At 43.0% G+C, this 19,494-nt stretch overlaps 1 protein-coding gene across 3 annotated transcripts in view; it reads right to left on the reverse strand.

Moving 5' to 3' along the window:
• LOC116418537 (protein SFI1 homolog) overlaps positions 1-19,494 on the reverse strand; it is a 64,896-nt gene that overhangs the window by 18,969 nt on the left and 26,433 nt on the right. For all 3 annotated transcript variants that reach the window (XM_031934636.1, XM_031934637.1, XM_031934638.1), the window contains 2 exons: positions 10,504-10,621; positions 8,126-8,228 (listed from right to left, as the gene is read on the reverse strand). In XM_031934636.1, coding sequence (XP_031790496.1) covers positions 8,126-8,228; positions 10,504-10,621 — 221 coding nt within the window. The remainder of the gene's footprint in view (positions 1-8,125; positions 8,229-10,503; positions 10,622-19,494) is intronic.

The following is a 19,494-nucleotide window of genomic DNA, read 5'->3' on the forward strand; positions in this document are numbered from 1 at the left end:
TTTATATCCTTGATCATCTCTGGTTATTTATTTATTTATTTATTTAGAGACAAGGTCTCACTCTGTCACCCAGACTGCCAGACTGAAGTGCAGGGGCAAGAATACTGCTCACTGCAGCCTCAACCTCCTGGGCTTAAGCAATCTTCCTGCCTCAGCCTCCTGAGCAGCTGGGACCACAGGAATGCACCACCATGCCCAGCTAATTTTTTTTTTTTTTTTGAGACAGGGTCTTGTTCCATTGCCCAGGCTAGAGGGCAGTGGAGCAATCATAGCTCACTACAGCCTCAACTTCCCGGACTCAGGTGATCCTCCCACTTAGTCTCCTGAGTAGCTGGGACTACAGACACATGCCACCATACCAGGAACATTTTTTGTATTTTTTGTAGAGACAGGGTTTTACCTTGTTGTCCAGGCTGGACTCAAATGCTGGGGCTCAAGCTGTCCACCCGCCTCGGCTTCCCAAAGTGCTGGGATTACAGACATCTGCCACCATGCCTGGCTCTGATGTATTCCTAACACAACAGCCAGAGTGGTCCTTTTCGGTTTGCTTTAATTGTTAGGTCACTTAAATCTCTCTGTTTTATATGACAATTTCCCTTCCTGCTTTTTTTTTCTCTTTCATGCCATCAATCTACTAGAGAAATCAAGTCACCTATCCTATAAAATGTCTTACATTTTGGATGTGGCTGACTGTAATCTCGAGGTGTCTTTAACTTGTTCCTCTGACCCCTGTATTTCCTATAATCTGAGAGATTCGCATTAGGCTTGGAGTCATGTTCAATTTTTTAGGCAAGAACAGTTCATGAATGTGGCTGGGTACTTCCACTTACATAATATCATGAGGCGCATCATGTCTGGCTGCCATAGTTGTAGCAAAGCCAAGATTGTTTGGTGGATTCAGATGGCAGGTAGCCAGATTTCTCCCGTATTTTCCCACCATCCTCTCACCTAGTGATGGCTGCCTAGATCTGTGTCCTCATTAGAGGTGGCAAAACAGCAATTTTCTATTCTAGTATTCCTTCTGCATTTATCAACTGGAATTCTATAAAGAAGCCTTCTCTCTCGTTAACCCTCTGGTTTCTTGGAGTTGACAGTTTATACAGGAAAGGTGGGATAAATGCTTCATTTTTTGCCTTCATTAATTTTTAAAGAATTGAGTTACTCCCCTAACAAACCAAAATCATGACCGACAAGTTCCACTTTCTTTTAAAGTTATTTCAAATGCATGAATTTTATGTACTTGATGTTTTCAATCTACTGGGCTCAAATGATCCTCCTGCCTCAGCTTCCTGAGTAGCTGGGACTACAGGCACCACCATGCCTAGCTTATTGTTTTTTGATGCTCAACCTTTTCTATCTTAAGCCCCGGGAACACTTCCAAATTGGTCCCTGAGTCCTTCTGACACAATTCCATTAGCTTTTGTTAAGTTCCTCAGTCTTCAGCACACTATGTCCTAGGTGTATCTTGTCTATTTCCTGCCCCAGACCTATAATCAGCTATTTCTCTAAAAAGCCCTGCTTCTTATTAGTGGGAAATAGTTAAGACCACAACTTGGGCACTGGGGATACTAAATGCTATACTACTGGTCACTGCTTCTAAGTCTTTTCAGTAAATAGTTAGAAATGCTTTTTTTTTTTTTTTTTTTGAGACAGGGTCTCACTCTCACCCAGGCTGGAGTGCAGTTGGCACAATCTCGGCTCACTGCAACCTCTGCCTCCTGGATTTGAGTGATTCTTGTGCCTCAGCCTCCCAAGTAGCTGGGATTACAGGTGCCCACCACCACCACTCCCGGCTAATTTTTTTATATGTTTAGTAGAGATGGGGTATCACCATGTTGGCCAGGCTGTTATCGGACTCCTGACCTCGGGCGATCCACCTCCCTCTGCCTCCCAAAGTGCTGGGAGCCACCGTGCCAGGCCAGAAATGTATTTATGGTTATATATACACATATATATACACACACACATGCATATATATACACATACACATATACACACACATACACATATATATACACATACATATATAATTGATTCCATATTGATATTTACAGTTCCAGCTGCAGATTTAATTTAATTTTTATACTTGTAATCTTTTCTATTGAAGATCTTTATTCCTAACAACACTGCCATAATTATTTGCTTTATCTTACAATGTAACTATAATACTTTCAATACAACAATTTCAAACCTCCTAGTAACAATAACACTTGTTTAATAAGAATGTGGTTTTAGATTTCTTAGCAGTTCATTATGTCCTTTTAACACATTCCACCGGCCGGGCGCGGTGGCTCAAGCCTGTAATCCCAGCACTTTGGGAGGCCGAGACGGGCGGATCACGAGGTCAGGAGATCAAGACCATCCTGGCTAACACGGTGAAACCCCGTCTCTACTAAAAATACAAAAAAAAACTAGCCGGGCGAGGTGGCGGGCGCCTGTAGTCCCAGCTACTCCGGAGGCTGAGGCAGGAGAATGGCGTAAACCCGGGAGGCGGAGCTTGCAGTGAGCTGAGATCCGGCCACTGCACTCCAGCTCGGGTGACAGAGCAAGACTCCGTCTCAAAAAAAAAAAAAAAAAAAAAAAAAACACATTCCACCAGGGTGAACAGTCAAAATATTGTATTTTAAAGTTACTTGAAGTAATTATTTTCTGTGTAGTCATTGCCACAAACTTGATATTTCAGTATGTTTTGAAAATATATCAATTGCTTTTTTATTTACTCTTGCTTTGTAATTATATAAAATATTTGCATAGTTCTGAAGTTAAAACTATGTAACAAAGTAAATTCACAGAAGTACTCTCTTCCTATACTCTTCCCTCCCTCCTCCTATAGGTAACCATTTTTTGGTAAGTTTTTCATTTATTTTTCCATTATTCCTTCTTGAAAATATAAGCAAACACAGACACACACACACACACCACAAACACACAGACACACATTTATATATATCCTTCCCTTTCTTACCCCAAAAGCAGTACAATATGAATCAGAGAATCCTGTTAAGAGGTAGGTACAATCATGTTACTCCTCTGCTCAGAGCCAGCAGCTCTTCACCTTCCCAGGAATAAAAGTCAAAGCCTTTTTTCTCAGGTGCTGCCTGCAAGGCCCTACGTTCTGGTTGTTACCTCATGAGCTCATCCTTCCTACTCTCCTTCTCAAGCTCAGCAATATGAGATATATCAAATTCATAGATGAAATGACTCAATATGACAATTTTTCTAACCTAATAAGCTGTCAGTATATTGCAATACAAATTCTAACAGGCTTAGCCAGGTGCGGTAGCTCACGACTGTTAATTCCAGCACTTTGGGAGGCCAAGGCAGGCAGATCACGAGGTCAGGAGATAAAGACCCTCCTGACTAACATGGTGAAACCCCATCTCTACTAAAAATAGAAAAAATTAGCCGGGTGAGATGGCGGGCACCTGTAGTCCCATCTACTTGGGAGGCTGAGGCAGGAGAATGGTGTGAACCTGGGAGGCAGAGCTTGCAGCGAGCCAAGATCACACCACTGCACTCCAATGGGTAGGTGACAGAGCAAGACTCTGTCCCAAAAAAAAAGGAAAAAAAAATCCTAATAGGCTTTGTTATAGAACTTGACAAGTTGATCCTAAAATTAATAACAAAGAGTACAGAAGAACAATTAAGACAAGTTTAAAAACAAAACAAGAATAAAGGGGATTCTCTCTCAAATATAGAGCCTTAAGAGCTACATGTCAAGTAGGAATAGTAATAAACAGCTAGCATTTATCAAGCATTTCCATATTCCAAGCATTGGTCTGAGTATATTATTAAGAACTGGATCATCCTACTAAAGCCTCAACAATCTCATGAGGTAGGTACTATTATGATCTACTTACAGATAAGAATTCTGAGGTACAAACAAGGTGAAATAATTCATTCAAAGGCACAAAGCTAATAGGTGATAGAGGCAGAATTCCACTGGACAGTCGTAAGAACCTACACTCTTGCTTACCTGCTTCATCAAATCATAACTAAAAGAGTATGGTATTTGTATGGTATGGATAGACAAATACATGAATGGAAGAGAGCCGAAAAACAGATCTGTGAATAATTAAAAGAAACTGGGCGCCAGGCATGGTGGCTCATGCCTGTAATCCCAGCACTCTGGGAGACAAAGACAGGTGGATCAGGAGTTCAAGACCAGCCTGGTCAACATGGTGAAACCCCATCTCTACTAAAAATACAAAAATTAGCCGGATGTGGTGGCGCACACCTGTAGTCCCAGCTACTTGGGAGGCTAAGGCAGGAGAATCGCCTGAACCTGGGAGGCGGAGGTTGCAGTGAGCTGAGATTGCACCATCGCATGGAGTCTCAAAAAAAAAAAAAAAAAGATGCTCTAGGTAGTATTGTTCATAATTATAAAAAGCAGAGGTAGTCGCAGTGAGCTGAGATTGCACCATCGCATGGAGTCTCAAAAAAAAAAAGGATGCTCTTGGTAGTATTGTTCATAATTATAAAAAGCAGAGGTAGTCAACAGTCCATCAGTAAGCAGATAAACTGTGCCTTTATACAATGGCATAATATACACAGTTAATAAATCTCTGTCTATCCACATCGATAGGGCCAAGTCCCAGGGTGGCTCAGGCCTGTAATCCCAGCACTTTAAGAAGCCAAGGTATGAGAATTGCTTGAGGCTGCGAGTTCAAGAACAGCCTGGGCAACAGAGAAAGACCCTGTCTCTATTTTTAAAAAAGAAGAAAGAAATCACATGGCTAAACCTCAAAAATATACCGTTACACTAAAAAAAAAGTTGCAAAGTACAGTATGACACCATTCATAAATGTCCCAACTACACAAAGCCATACCATTTACTTACTTATTTTTGAGACAGGGTCTTGCTCTATTGTCCAGGCTGGAGTGCAGTGGCATGATCAATGGCTCACCACAGCCTTGACCTCCCAGGTTCAAGTGATCCTCCAACCTAAGCCTCCCAAAGTAGCTGGGACAACAGGCATGCACCACCATGTCTAGCTAATTTTTTTTTTTTTTTTGTAGAGATGGGGTCTCATTATGTTGCCTAGTCTGGTCTTGAACTCCTAAACTCAAGTGATCCTCTTATTTTGGCCTCCCAAAGTCCTGGCCTCTCCCACCTCTTTTAAAGTGATAGGGTCTCATTATATTGCCCAGGCTAGCCTCAAACACTTGACCTGAAGTGATCGTCCTGCCACAGCCTCCCGAGTAGACAGGACTACAGGAGTGCACCATGCATTTATTCTTTAAGGATATGTGCACATATTTTTACAAGAAAAAAGAATATAGGAGAACAATCATACCAGAATCAAGAGTGGCTATCTCTAAGGAGGAGAGGTAGTAGAAGGGAGGGAGGGAGGGTAGAGCTTTGGTAGTGTCCATTCCATTAAATTTTGTTACTTTAAAAAATTCTGGGCCAGGCACGGTGGCTCACTGTTGTAATCCCAGCACTTTGGGAGGCTGAGGCAGGCAGATTGCCTGAGCTCAGGAGTTAGCGACCAGCCTGGGCAACACGGTGAAACCCCATCTCTACTAAAATACAAAAAATTAGCCGGGCGTGGCGGCATGCGTTTGTAGTCCCAGCTACTTGGTAGGCTGAGGCAGAAGAATTGCTTGAACCCAGGAGGTGGAGGTTGCAATGAGCCGAGATCGTGCCACTGCACTCCAGTCTGAGTGAGAGAGCAAGTGATACTCTGTCTCAAAAAAAAAAAAAAAAAAAAAGATAATGATGCAGCTTTCTGGCTGCTTAGGTTAAAACCTGGCTCTAAGCTTCACTATACATATGACCCTGGTTCAAGTTATTTCACCTTCCCGGTTTTCTTTTTTTTTTTTTTTTATTATACTTTAAGTTCTAGGGTACATGTGCATAACGTGCAGGTTTGTTACATATGTATACCTGTGCCATGTTGGTGTGCTGCACCCATCAACTCGTCAGCACCCATCAATTCATCATTTATATCATGTATAACTCCCCAATGCAATCCCTCCCCCCTCCCCCCTCCCCATGATAGGCCCCATTGTGTGATGTTCCCCTTCCCGAGTCCAAGTGAGCTCATTGTTCAGTTCCCACCTATGAGTGAGAACATGCGGTGTTTGGTTTTCTCTTCTTGTGATAGTTTGCTAAGAATGATGGTTTCCAGCTGCATCCATGTCCCTATAAAGGACGCAAACTCATCCTTTTTTATGGCTGCATAGTATTCCATGGTGTATATGTGCCACATTTTCTTAATCCAGTCTGTCACTGATGGACATCTGGGTTGATTCCAAGTCTTTGCTATTGTGAATAGTGCCGCAATAAACATACGTGTGCATGTGTCTTTGTAGTAGCATTGTAGGGAAAAAATAGGTTAGCCTGTTGCTGTGTTATTATAGATAGAAGTAAGTTTAAGAGACTTCATTCGGCTCTATACTTGAGATGCTGTTAATCTGTGACTCTACCCCCAATCTTGTCCTTGCTAGAAACATTGCTGTGCTAATTAAAGTTGAAAGGATTCTGGGCTGTAAGGAATGTGCTTTGTTAGATAAATGTTCAAAGCCTGCTTGGTTTGAAGGTCAGTACCAGTCCTTTAAATCTCAGTAAAAGAAAAACATCTGTCTCCTGCCCGATACTGGGAAAATGTAACAGCTCCGTGTATCTGTAAGCCTTACTGCTGATTTACTCCCTTATCTTTTTGGCAATAAATACTGAGGGAACTCAGAGACCGGTGCCAGTGTGGGTCCTCTGAAAGCACAGCACTGGCCCCCTGGGGCCCCGCTTTTCTCTCTCTATACTTTGTCTCTGTGTCTTTATTTCTTTTCTCAAGTCTCTCGTTTCCACCTAGCGAGAAGCACCCACAGGTGTGGAGGGGCAGGCCACCCCTTCAAGCATAATTTATAATCCTTTGGGTATATACCCAGGAGTGGGATGGCTGGGTCATATGATACATCTAGTTCTAGATCCTTGAGGAATTGCCATACTCCCGGTTTTCTTAACAATAACATGGGACTTTTTAAAAAGGTTTGTGAAAATTAGATAATGCACATAAAGTAACTTAGTCCAGCACCTAACGCAAGTAGACAACAATAAAAGCTACCTCTTCTTCTTTTTTGTTTTTCAGACAGGGTCCCATTCTGTCACTCAGGCTGCAGTTGCTGCTGCTATTGGTACTGTTATTATTATTGGCTGTGTCTCTTATTTCCTTGCTATTGCCTCAGAAGACCTTACAAGTTCAGAGGTCAGCAAACTTTTTCTTAAAGGGTCAGAAAACAAATAGTTTAGTTTTTGTAGGCCATAAGGTCTCTTTTGCAACTACTGTACGCTGCCCTTGTAATCGGAAAGCAGCCACAGATGATACATAAACGAATGGGTGTAACAGTATCCCAATAAAACTTTATTTACAAAAACAGAAAGCAGCCCAAATTTGGCCTGTGAGCCAGTTTGCTGATCACTGATCTAGATGACTATATATGTTATTTGCATGTGATTTGCACATATTTGCATGGACTATGCAATTTGTTGTTAGAATAAGAAGATACTATTCCTACCTTTGGAAACAGGCACTAATTTTTTTTTTCCTCTTCCTGGTTCTATTTCCTATAACTTACTTGGCAGCTTTGTAAGTACCCAGCAGACATAAAAACATGACAAGAATTCAGAGAATATATCAAAGGATAAGAAAGTTTTAGTACAGGCCTTAGTCCTTTATGATTGACAAAAGAAGCTAAGGGCTTGCCTAAAAGAACACTCTAAGACAATCAAAACTATAAAGCAGCAGCAGCCAGGTTTTCTTTTCAGTCTTAGTTTCTTTTCTGCCCCAATTATTTTCTGATTTGCTGCAGGAAAACAGTAATGAGGAAATCAGAGTATATTGCTGTTTCTCTAAACATGTTTATAACTAATTCATAAATCCCTCTCCAGCTCCACAATTACCAGAAGCACTCTGGAAGCCACTGATCTAGGCTCATCTAGGACAAGCCTCTGCTTTATTCCTAACAGCAGCCTCCCTCTGGAAGAGCCCAGCCTTCTGGATTACCTCTGCCCCAACCCCGGCTCAGGCCCTGAGCTGCTGGGAAGGCCCAGCACTTCCCTCTGTGGGTGAGAGACTTGACAACAGGGACAGAGGGTGCCAAAACCCACGTTTACTGGACTCACCTGCAGCTGGAGGCTCAGGGCCCTGTGCTTCACAGCAGAGGCATGGAGGGCACGGCTCACACGGACCTGTCCTAGTTGCTGCCTCCACATGCTCCACCACAACCTGTGAAAGAGCAAATCAAAGATGGAATCCATCAGAAAAAAGCCACTCAGAAAAGAGAGGAGCAGTTAGTGTGGGGTCTCAGACCCTCAGCTCTAGCCCTCTCCTTCATAGCACCATCTCTAGATTCACTACTGGGGAAAAAAAGAAAACAAAACAATCGAGAAAAAGTCCCAGATCTGCCAATTAATAGTTGGAAACTTATGGTTCCTACGGTCAGATCCTGCTTTAGACACCACAGATATGCTCTGTTTGGCCTACACAATTTGGTTTGTTAAAAAACATAAGCTATGGCCTGGCACAGTGGCTTATGCCTGTAATCCCAGCACTTTGGGAGGCTGAGGCGTGTGGATCACCTGAGGTCAGGAGTTTGAGAGCAGCCTGGCCAACATAGTGAAACCCTGTCTCTATTAAAAATTCAAAATTAGGCAGGGCACGGTGGCTCACACCTGTAATCCCAGCACTTTGGGAGGCCAAGGCGGGCGGATCACCTGTGACAAACCCCATCTCTACTAAAAATACAAAATTAGCCAGGCGTGGTGATGCATGCTTGTAATCCCATCTACTCAGGAGGCTGAGGCAGGAGAATTGCTTGAACCTGGGAGGTGGAGGTTGCGGTGAGCCGAGATTGCACCATTGCACTCGAGCCTGGGCAACAAGAGTGAAACTCCGTCTCAAAAAAAAAAAAAAATTGGCCGGGTGATAGTGGCATGCTCCTGTGATCCCAGCTACTGAAGGCTGAGGCAGGAGAATAGCTTGAACCTGGGAAGCGGAGGTTGCAGTGAGCCAAGATCATGCCACTGCACTCCAGCCTGGGCAAAAGTGCGAGAATAAATCTCGGGGAAAAAAAAAAATCACTCAGACTTAAGTAAAATTGCATACTAATTAGGCATTTTGAAATACTTGCTGAATACATTTTAAGTAACGATTTTAATTACTTATTAAAAATATTTTTGTGTGTGTAGAGACAGTGTCTTGGCTTTGTTGCACAGGCTGGTCTCAGACTCCTGGCCTCAAGCAATCCTCCCACCTTAGCCTCCTAAAGTGTTGGGATTACAGGTCTGAGCTACTGCACTCTGCCTATTTTATTTCTACTTAAATAAATAACTTCTTTATGCCCACTGATGTTCTGGACACTGTTAAACACTTTACAGATATTACTTTATTTATTTCTGATGACAAATCTGTAAGTATGGTGTAACAATTTCAATGATGAAGAAAATAAAAGCTGAAGAGATGAAATGGCCCAATAATATAGACTGGAAGAGGGATTCAAACCCAAGTAAGTGCAGCTGAAAGCCTCTCCTATTATTCATACTTTGTTCAATACCCAACTCTTTCAGGCAGGAAGTGAGCTCTTAATATACTACCATTCAGGACACCAGTGGATCACTACAGACTACAGAGAGTGAAATCTGTCCCATTATAAAGCAGCTCATTGTTACACATCTGGCTACAAAAGTGGACTAATTCATGTTCTTCCAGTGTGTCTACAATGCTGATGGGCTGCAATGCAGCACAGCAGTTAAGAGCATGGGTGGGTGAGCCTTAGTTTTGCCAATTACAACCTGTATGTGCTAGGCAAGTTACTTGACCTCTCTGAGCCTTATTGTACAACTTAATCTGTACAATAATGGTACTTACAGTTCATGGTAAGAGTTAAAATAAGATACTTTACATTACAAAATTATCACATGCACACACAACCTTAACAGAGTTTAGAACATAGTAAGCACTCAATTCGTGTTAATTGTGATTATGTGAAACTCTGATCTTATAAACAAGTTATCAATAAATCTTTATTAGGCATCAACTACATTCAAAACATTGTTTCAAGGTGAGAATGGGTCATGGTGGCTCATGCCTATAATCCCAGCACTTAGGGAGGCTGAGGTGGGCAGATCGCTTGAGCCCATGAATTCAAACCAGCCTGGAAACATGATAAAACCTCGCCTCTACAAAAAAATGAAACAAAAACAACAGAAAAAAATTAGCTGGGCATAGTGGTGCATGCCTGTAGTCCCAGCTGCTCAGGAGGCTTAGGTAGAAGGACTGCTTGAGCCTAGGAGGTGGAAGTTGCAGTAAGCTGAGATTGTGGCACTGCACTCCAACCTGGGTGACAGAGTAAGACCCTATCTCGAAAAAAAATAAATAAATAAAAATAAAACCAAACACAAACCATTGTTTTAAGGTGGGGTTTTATGCTGTTTTCCAGCACCATAAAGCTGATGAGGTAAAATGATGGCTGATACTTTGTAGGGCGGTTGAGCAGACTCACCATAAGATACTCCGTTGCCTAAACTCCAGAGCCGTAGTCTGCATCTGAAGTTTGGTCCTACGAACAACCACGTAGATCAACCAGGACTTCCAGGCCTGTCGCATCTTTTGCTTTGCATCTAGATTCACCAAAGAGATTTTTCAAAAAGTACGGGAAGAGATGGATTACTCTGGGTTATGATAAAAGCTCAAGGGCTCTCCTTTGAATACCTAAATCCCTCCAGCCTCCAAGTGCCCCCTGCTGGAAAAGTTGTGATGCACTACAAAATTAATTAGAGTGCAAGAACACACGAAGGCTTTGTGCAAGTAATGACATTTACAAAGCATTTAAAGGAAAATCCATGTACTGAACTGCTCAAAAACTCTCTGCTTTAAAAGCGTTTATTTTTGTAGATATACTCTGCAACTTTTAGATGAAATGATGGGAATAAACAGGCAGCAAAGAAGTGGAGAGATGGATCTTAACAATAATGGCATGAGTGGATAATCAAAGCTGGGTAATGGATACATAGAGGTTCATTACTCTATTAAACATCTTTCAGGCGGGCGCGGTGGCTTACGCCTGTAATCCCAGCACTCTGGAAGGCCAAAACAGGCGGATCACCTGAGGTCAGGAGTTCCAGACCAGCCTGACCAACATGGTGAAACACCATCTCTACTAGAAGTACAAAAATTAGCCGCGTGTGGTGGCATGCGCCTGTAGTCCCAGCTACTAGGGAGGGTGAGGCAGGAGAACTGCTCAAACCTGGGAGGGAGAGGTTGCAGTGAGCCAAGATCGCACCACTGCACTCCAGCCTGGGCGACTAAGTGAGACCCAGTTTTAAAAAAAATTTTTTTTTCAATTGTGTAGATATTTAAAGTTTTCCATAATACAAAGTTAAAGAAGAAGAAATCATGATATAAAACTTGCTGTTTGACTCCAAGCTCACCCTTTTTAGTAAAGAAAAGATAATTTACTAGATATGGAAGACGCAATGGCCCACAGGTCTCCCTTTGTAGTAAACTGTATTTTCATTATGAAAGTCACCACTAATGAAGTAAATTTCTCTTCTTTTTAGAAGACAAAGGAGAAAATAAAATTACATAAATCATTTTTAGGACAGCCTCCAAGATGTAGTCAATAGGACTATAACTATGTATTTCACAGTTGTTGACAAGACAAATCAAAATATGAAGGATAATTTAACATGTATCTTCCTTGGTTTCACCGTGGACCTCAGGAATCAGCACACTTCAGGTAATGAGGACTAGTGTAGTGCTGTGGTTTAGAGTTTGGGATCCTGAGTAAGGCAAGCCAGGCTTACTGGCCCTTTCATTTATTACAGACGTAATCTCATACAAGTTCCTCATCTGTAAAATGGTGCCTCTCTCAGAGGTATGTTTGGAAAGTGTAAATGAGATCATTTATCTATGAAGAATATCTAAAATAAACACTAACTGCTCTTTCCAGAGTATGGAATGCAGGAATCTCATTAACTGTCTCTGCCATAATTCTGATGATGCACATTGACAATTTGAGAACCATGCTTCCTTAAGGCCTAAAAGTACTTGCAAACTTTTTATTTAACAGTGCAAGAGTGAATGGACACTCCCTGAGGTCTACGGGAATGGCCTGAAATAACTTGTCAAATGTTAGAAATAACTCTTGCCTCTTGAGTAGCTGGGACTACAGGCATGCACCACCACACCTGGCTAATTTTTGTATTTTTTTGTAGAGATGAGGTTTTGCCATGTTGCCTGGGCTGGTCTCGAACTCCTGCACTCAAGCAATCCGCCCATCTCGGCCTCCCAAAGTGCTGGATTATAGGCGTGAGCCACCGCACCTGGACAACTCTTTTTATCTTAAACATACAAGTGACTTTCCTTCTATTCCATGATATCTAGCTAGATTCACTGTAACTATAAATAACATAAGACAGCAGAAGTTGAGCACAGTGGCTCACGCCTTTGGGAGGCTGAGGCAGGCGAATCACAAGGTCAGGAGTTCGAGACCAGCCTGGCAAACATGGTGCAACCCCATCTCTACTGACAATATAAAAAATTAGCCGGGCGTAGCAGCGGGCGCCTGTAATCTCAGCTACGTGGGAGGCTGAGGCAGGAGAATACTTTGAACCTGCGATGTGGAGACTGCAGTGAGCCAAGATCACTCCACTGCACTCCAGCCTAGCCTGGGCAACAGAGCGAGACTCTGTTTCAAAAAAAAAAAAGACAGCAGAATGTACATTCTTCAAGTAAATATAGAACCGTTACAAGATAGAGCATATTTGGGGCCACAGAACAAACCTTAACAAAAATAAAGGAACTGAAATCATACTAAGACTTGTTCTCCGACCATAATGGAAAAAACTAGAAATCCTTAACAGAAAGATATTGGGAAACTCCCAAATATTAGAAAACTAAACACGCTTCTAAATAATCTGTGGGGCAAAGAGGAGGTCTCAGGGAAAATCAGCAAACAATTTTTAACTGAATGAAAACAGAAATATAACTTATTAAAATTCGTGTAATGTAGTCAGTGTTTAAGAGAACTTTATAGCAGTAAAGGTCTCTACTAAAAATACAAAAAAAAAAATTAGCCGGGCATGGTGGCAGGCACCTGTAATCCCAGCTACTCAGTAGGCTGAGGCAGGAAAATCGCTTGAACCCAGGAGGCAGAGGCTGCAATGAGCCGAGATCACGCTACTCTGCACTCCATCCTGGGTGACAAAGCGAGACTCCATCTGGAAAAAAAAAAAAAAAGAGCAGAAATCAAGAAACTTGAAAACAGAAAAAAGAAAAAACAAATACAAAAACAGAGTATTAATGAATGCAAAGTTGATTATTTGTAAAGATCAATAAAAGTGATAAACCTCTAGCCAGATTAACCAAGAATAAAAGATCAAAGACATAAATCATCAACATCAGGAATGAAAGGGGGTGACAGCTACAGATCCTGAAGACATTAAAATTACAGTTATGAAATACTCAGCTGGGTGCGGTGGCTCACGCCTATAATGCCAGTACTTTGGGAGGCTGAGGTGGGTGGATGACCTGAGGCCAGGAGTTCCAGAGCAGCTTGGCCAGCATGGTGAAACTCCGTCTCTATTAAAAATATAAAAATTAGCCAGGCATGGTGGCGGGCACCTGTAATCCCAGCTGCTTGGGAGGCTGAGGTAGAAGAATTACTTGAACTAGGGAGGCGGAGGTTGCAGTGAGCTGAGATTGTGCCATTGCACTCCAGTCTGAGCAACAACAGTGAAACTCTATCTCAGAAAAAAAAAAAAAAAGCAACACTCTATGCACATAAATTTGACAACATATTTGAAATAAGCCAATTCCCTGAAAGATACAAACTGCCAAAACTCACTTAAGAATGAGCGCAGTGGCTCATGCCTCTAATCCCAGCACTTGGGGAGGCCAAGGTGGCAGGATCACTTGAGGTCAGGTGTTTGAAACCAGCCTGGGCAACAAACAAGACCCTGGCATGGAAAAAAATTAAAAAACTATCCAAGTGTGGCAGCACACGCCTGTAGTTCCAGCTAATAAGGAGGTTGAGGTAGGAGGATCACCTGAGCCCAGCAGTTAGATGGAGGCTACAGTAAACTATGATTGTACCACTGCACTCCAGCCTAGGCAACAAAGCAAGATCTCATCTTCAAAAAAAAAAAAAAAAAGCGGCAAGAATAAATAACCTAGGCTCACACCTATAATCCCAGCACTCTGGGAGGCTGAGGTGGGCAGATCACGAGGTCGGGAGATCAAGACTATTCTGGCTAACATGGTAAAACAGAAACATCAGTTTCTCTACTAAAAATACAAAAAATTAGCCGGGCACGGTGGTGGACACCTGTAGTTCCAGCTACTGGAGGCTGACGCAGGAGAATGGCGTGAACCTGGGAGGTGGAGCTTGCAGTGAGCCAAGATCACACCACTGCACTCCAGCCTGGGTGACAGAGCAAGACTCTGTCTCAAATAATTTAAATAAATAAATAAATAAATAACCTAAATAGTTTTCGAGCTATTAAAAACTGGAATTCAAAGTTTAAAATCCTCCAACAAAGAAAATTCTAGGCCTAGACCACTAGGATTGCAGTGGAGAATTTTACTAACCACTCAAGGATGAAATAATACCAACTCTACAAATTTCTTTTAGAAAATACTTCCCATTTTGGGAGGCTAAGACGGGCAGATCACGAGGTCAGGAGATCGAGCCCATCCTGGCTAACAGGGTGTAACTCCGTCTCTACTAAAAAATACAAAAAATTAGCCGGGCGTGGTGACGGGGGCCTATAGTCCCAGCTACTCGAGAGGCTGAGGCAGGAGAACAGCATGAATCCAGGAGGCAGAGCTTGCAGTGAGCCAAGATCACGCCACTACACTCCAGCCTGGGCGACAGAGCGAGACTCCATCTCAAAAAAAAATAAAAAATAGAAAATACTTCCCAACTCATTCTACGAGGCTAGTATTACCTGAACCAAAACCAGACAAAGATATGACAATAAAAGAACACTCAAGACCAATATCCCTCATGAATATAGAAGCAACTCCACTCCCCTCAACAAAATATTAGCAAATTGAACCCAGCAATATAAAAAAAGAGTGGCATTAATCTGTGGAACATGGCGGGGTACAGTGGCTCATGTCTGTAATTCCAGCATTTTGGGAGGCCGAGGCAAGTGGACTGCTTGAAAGCCCAGGAGTTTGAGACCAGCCTAAGCAACAGTGCAAAACCCCATCTCTACAACAAAATACAAAAGAAAATTAGCTGGCCTTGGTAGCATGTGGTTATGGTCCCAGCTTCTCAGGAGGATGAAGTGGGAGGATCGCCTAAACCAGGTAGGTCACAGCTACTCTGAGCTGTGACTGCACCACTGCATCCCAGCCTGGGCAACAAAACAAGACCCTATCTTAAAAAAAAAAAAAAAAAAAAATTAATAACGTGAAGCTGATTCAAAATCTGAAGAGCAGCTGGGCATGGTGGCAAGCGCCTGTAGTTCCAGCTATTCAGGAGGCTGGGGCAGAAGGATAGTGTGAGCGCAGGAGTTCAAAATCAACCTGGGCCAAACAGTAAGACACCATCTCAAACAAACAAACAAAAAAGTTGAAAACCAGTCTATATAATTAACCTTAATAAAAGACTAAAACAGAAGTCACCTCACAATCATCTCAATAGATACAGGAAAAACAGTTCAAAAATAATTCAACATCTATTAACGATTAAAATGCTCAGAAAACTAGGAATAGAATTTCCTTAACCTGAGGAAGGACAGGTATAAAAAAACATACCACTAACATAATATTTAATGATTAAAAGCTGAATGCTTTTCCCTTAAGACCAAGAACAGGCTGGGCGTGGTGGCTCAAGCCTGTAATCCCAGCACTTTGGGAGGCTGAGATGGGCGGATCACGAGGTCAGCAGATCGAGACCATCCTGGCTAACACGGTGAAACCCTGTCTCTACTAAAAAATAAAAAAAAAAACTAGCCGGGTGAGGTGGCGGGCGCCTGTAGTCCCAGCTACTTGGGAGGCTGAGGCAGGAGAATGGCTTAAACCCGGGAGGCGGAACTTGCAGTGAGCTGAGATCCGGCCACTGCACTCCAGCCTGGGGGACAGAGCGAGACTCCGTCTCAAAAAAAAAAAAAAAAAAAAAAAGACCAAGAACAAAGCAAGGATGTGTCCACTGTTACCACTGCTATTCAATATCATACAGAAGCCCTAGCCAGTACAATAAAAAAATGAAAAGAGGGCCGGGAGTGGTGGCTCACGCCTGTAATCCCAGCACTTTGGGAGGCCAAGGTGGGTGGATGAGAGGTAAGGAGATTGAGACCATCCTGTCTAACACGGTGAAACCCCGTCTCTACTAAAAATACAAAAAAATAGCTTGGAGGGCGCCTGTAGTCCCAGCTTCAGGAGGCTGAGGCAGGAGAAAGGCGTGAACCCGGGAGGCGGAACTTGCAATGAGCTGAGATTGTGCCACTGCACTCCAGCCTGGGCGACAGGGAGAGAATCCACCTTAAAAAAAAAAAAAAAGAAAAAAAGAAAAAAGAAAAGAAGAGGAAGGAATAAAACTGTATCTATTCACAGACAATTTGACTGTCTACATAGGAAACTCCATGGAATTTATAAAAAAGCTGTTAGAAATAATAAATAAGCCAGGCACGGTGGCTCAGGCCGTTAATCCTAGCACTTTGTGAGGTTGAGGCAGGCAGATAATGAGGTCAGGAGATCAAGACCAACCTGGCTAACACAGTGAAATGCCATCTCTATTAAAAATATAAAAAATTAGCAAGGAGTGGTGGCAGGCACCTGTAATCCCAGCTACTCAGGAGGCTGAGGCAGGAGAATGGCATGAACCTGGGAGGTGGCGCTTACAGTGAGCCAAGATCGTGCCACTGAACTCCAGCCTGGGTGACAGAGTGAGACTCTGTCTCAAAAAAAAAAAAAAAAAAAGAAATAATAAATGAACTTAGCAGAGTCGTAGAATATACAAGATCCATACGTAAAACTACAGACTGTTTAGAAGAAAACGTAGGAAGATGGCCGGGCACGGTGGCTCAAGCCTGTAATCCCAGCACTTTGGGAGGCCGAGATGGGTGGATCACAAGGTCAGGAGATCGAGACCATCCTGGCTAACATGGTAAAACTCCGTCTCTACTAAAAAAAAATACAAAAAAAAAAACTAGCCGGGCGAGGTGGCGGGCGCCTGTAGTCCCAGCTACTTGGGAGGCTGAGGCGAGAGAATGGCGTGAACCCGGAAGGCAGCGGAGCTTGCAGTGAGCTGAGATCCGGCCACTGCACTCCAGCCCAGGCGACACAGCGAGACTCCGTCTCCAAAAAAAAAAAAAAAAAAAAAGAAAACGTAGGAAGAAATCTTTGTGACCTTGGGTTAAGGCAAATTTCTTAGAGATGACAGCTAAGATATGATATCAAAAAATATAATCCAGCTGGGCACAGTTGCTCATGACTATAATCCTAGGGCTTTGCAAAGCTGAAGTGGGAGAACTGCTTGAGGCCAGGAGTTTGAGACCAGCCTGGGTAACAAAGCAAGACCCCCATCTCTACAAAAAATAAAAACCTTAGCCAGGCATGGTGGGGCATTGCCTGTAGTCCCAGATACTTGGGAGGCTGAGGTCGGAGCCTAGGAGTTCCAGTCTGCAATGAGTTATCATCACACCACTCAATTCCAACCCGGGCAATAGTGGGACTCTCGCAAAACAAACAAACAAACAAACAAACAAAAAATCCATTAAAAAAGAATACATTGGACTTCATTAAAATTAAAAACTTTTCCTCTGCAAAAGATACTGTTAAGAGAACAAAAAGACAAGTCACAGACTGGGAGGAAACAAGCAAATCATGCTCTGACAAAATGCTTATAACAGAACGCATACATTACAAGACTACACCGCGCTTGGCAGCTCATGCCTGTAATCCCAGCACTTTGGAAGGCCAAGGCAGGTGGATGCCCTGAGGTCAGGAGTTCCAGACCATCCTGGCCAACATGGTGAAACCCTGTCTCTACTAAAAAAAATACAAAAATTAGCTGGGCATGGCAGCACACCATGTAGTCCCAGCTACTCGGGAAGCTAAGGTGGAAGAATTGCTTAAACACAGGAGGTCGAGGTTGCAGTGAGCCAAGATTGTGCCACTGCACTCCAGCCTGGGCAACAGAGCAAGACTCCCTGTCAAACAAAAACCAAACCTAACTAATAAAAAACAAAAAACTTTCAAATCTCAACAAGAACACAAACAACAGATACTTCACCAAAAAACAGATATAAATAGCAAATAAGCACAGGAAAAGATACTCAACATCACTAATTATCAGAGAAATGCAAATTAAAACCACAATGATTTATCATCTTACACCAGTCAGAATGACTATCATTAAAAAGTTAGGTTGGGTGTGGTGGCTCATGCCTGTAATCCTAGCACTTTGGGAGGCTGAGGAAGGAGAATCGCTGGAGCCCAGAGGTCCAAGACCAGCTTGGGCAACATAGGAAGACCCTGTCTCTACAAAATATAAAAAGTTAGCCAGGCGTGGTAGCACATGCCTATAGTCCCAGCTACTCAGGAGTCTGAGGTGGGAGGATCACTTGAGCCCAGGAAGTCAAGGCTGCAATGAACTATGACCAAGCCACTGCACTCCAGCCCGGGTGACACAGCAAGACACCCCCCATCTAAAAAAAAAAAAAACAGATGTTGGCAGGGATGGGGAGAAAGGGAACACTTAACACACTGGTGGTGGGCATATAAATTAGCTGAGCTTCTATGGAAAAAGATATGGAGATTTCTCAAAGAACTAAAAAACAGAACTACCATTCGACCCAGCAATCCCACTAGAGGGAATATACCCAAAGGAAAAGAAATTATTATATTAAAAAGACACCTGCACTCATATGTTCATTACAGCACTATTCTCTTTTTTTTTTTTTTTTTTTTTTTGGAGACGGAGTCTCGCTCTGTCGCCCAGGCTGGAGTGCAGTGGCGCGATCTCGGCTCACTACAAGCTCCGCCTCCCGGGTTCACACCATTCTCCTGCCTCAGCCTCCCGAGTAGCTGGGACTACAGGCGCCCGCCATCTCGCCCGGCTAGTTTACAGCACTATTCTCAACAGCAAAGTCATGGAACCAACCTCAGAATCCATCAACGGATATAGAGAATATACACCACAGCCGGGCACGGTGGCTCATGCCTGTAATCCCAGCACTTTGGGAGGCCGAGGCAGGCAGATCACTTGAGGTCAGGAGTTTGAGACCAGCCTGGCCAATATAGTGAAACCTTGTCTCTACTAAAAATAAAAAATTAGTCAGGCATGGGGGCACATGTCTGTAGTCCCAGGTACTGGAGAGGCTGAGGCAGGAACAGAGCTTGAACCGAGGAGGTGGAGGCAGCAGTGAGCTGAGATCACACCACTGCACTCCAGCCTGCGTGACAGAGTGAGAAAGAAAAGAAAAAGAAAAAGAGAAAGAGAAAGAGAAAGGGAAAGGGAGAAGGAAGGAAGGGAGGGAGG

Source organism: Piliocolobus tephrosceles, chromosome 19, assembly GCF_002776525.5.
Source record: "Piliocolobus tephrosceles isolate RC106 chromosome 19, ASM277652v3, whole genome shotgun sequence".
Taxonomy (NCBI): domain Eukaryota; kingdom Metazoa; phylum Chordata; class Mammalia; order Primates; family Cercopithecidae; genus Piliocolobus; species Piliocolobus tephrosceles.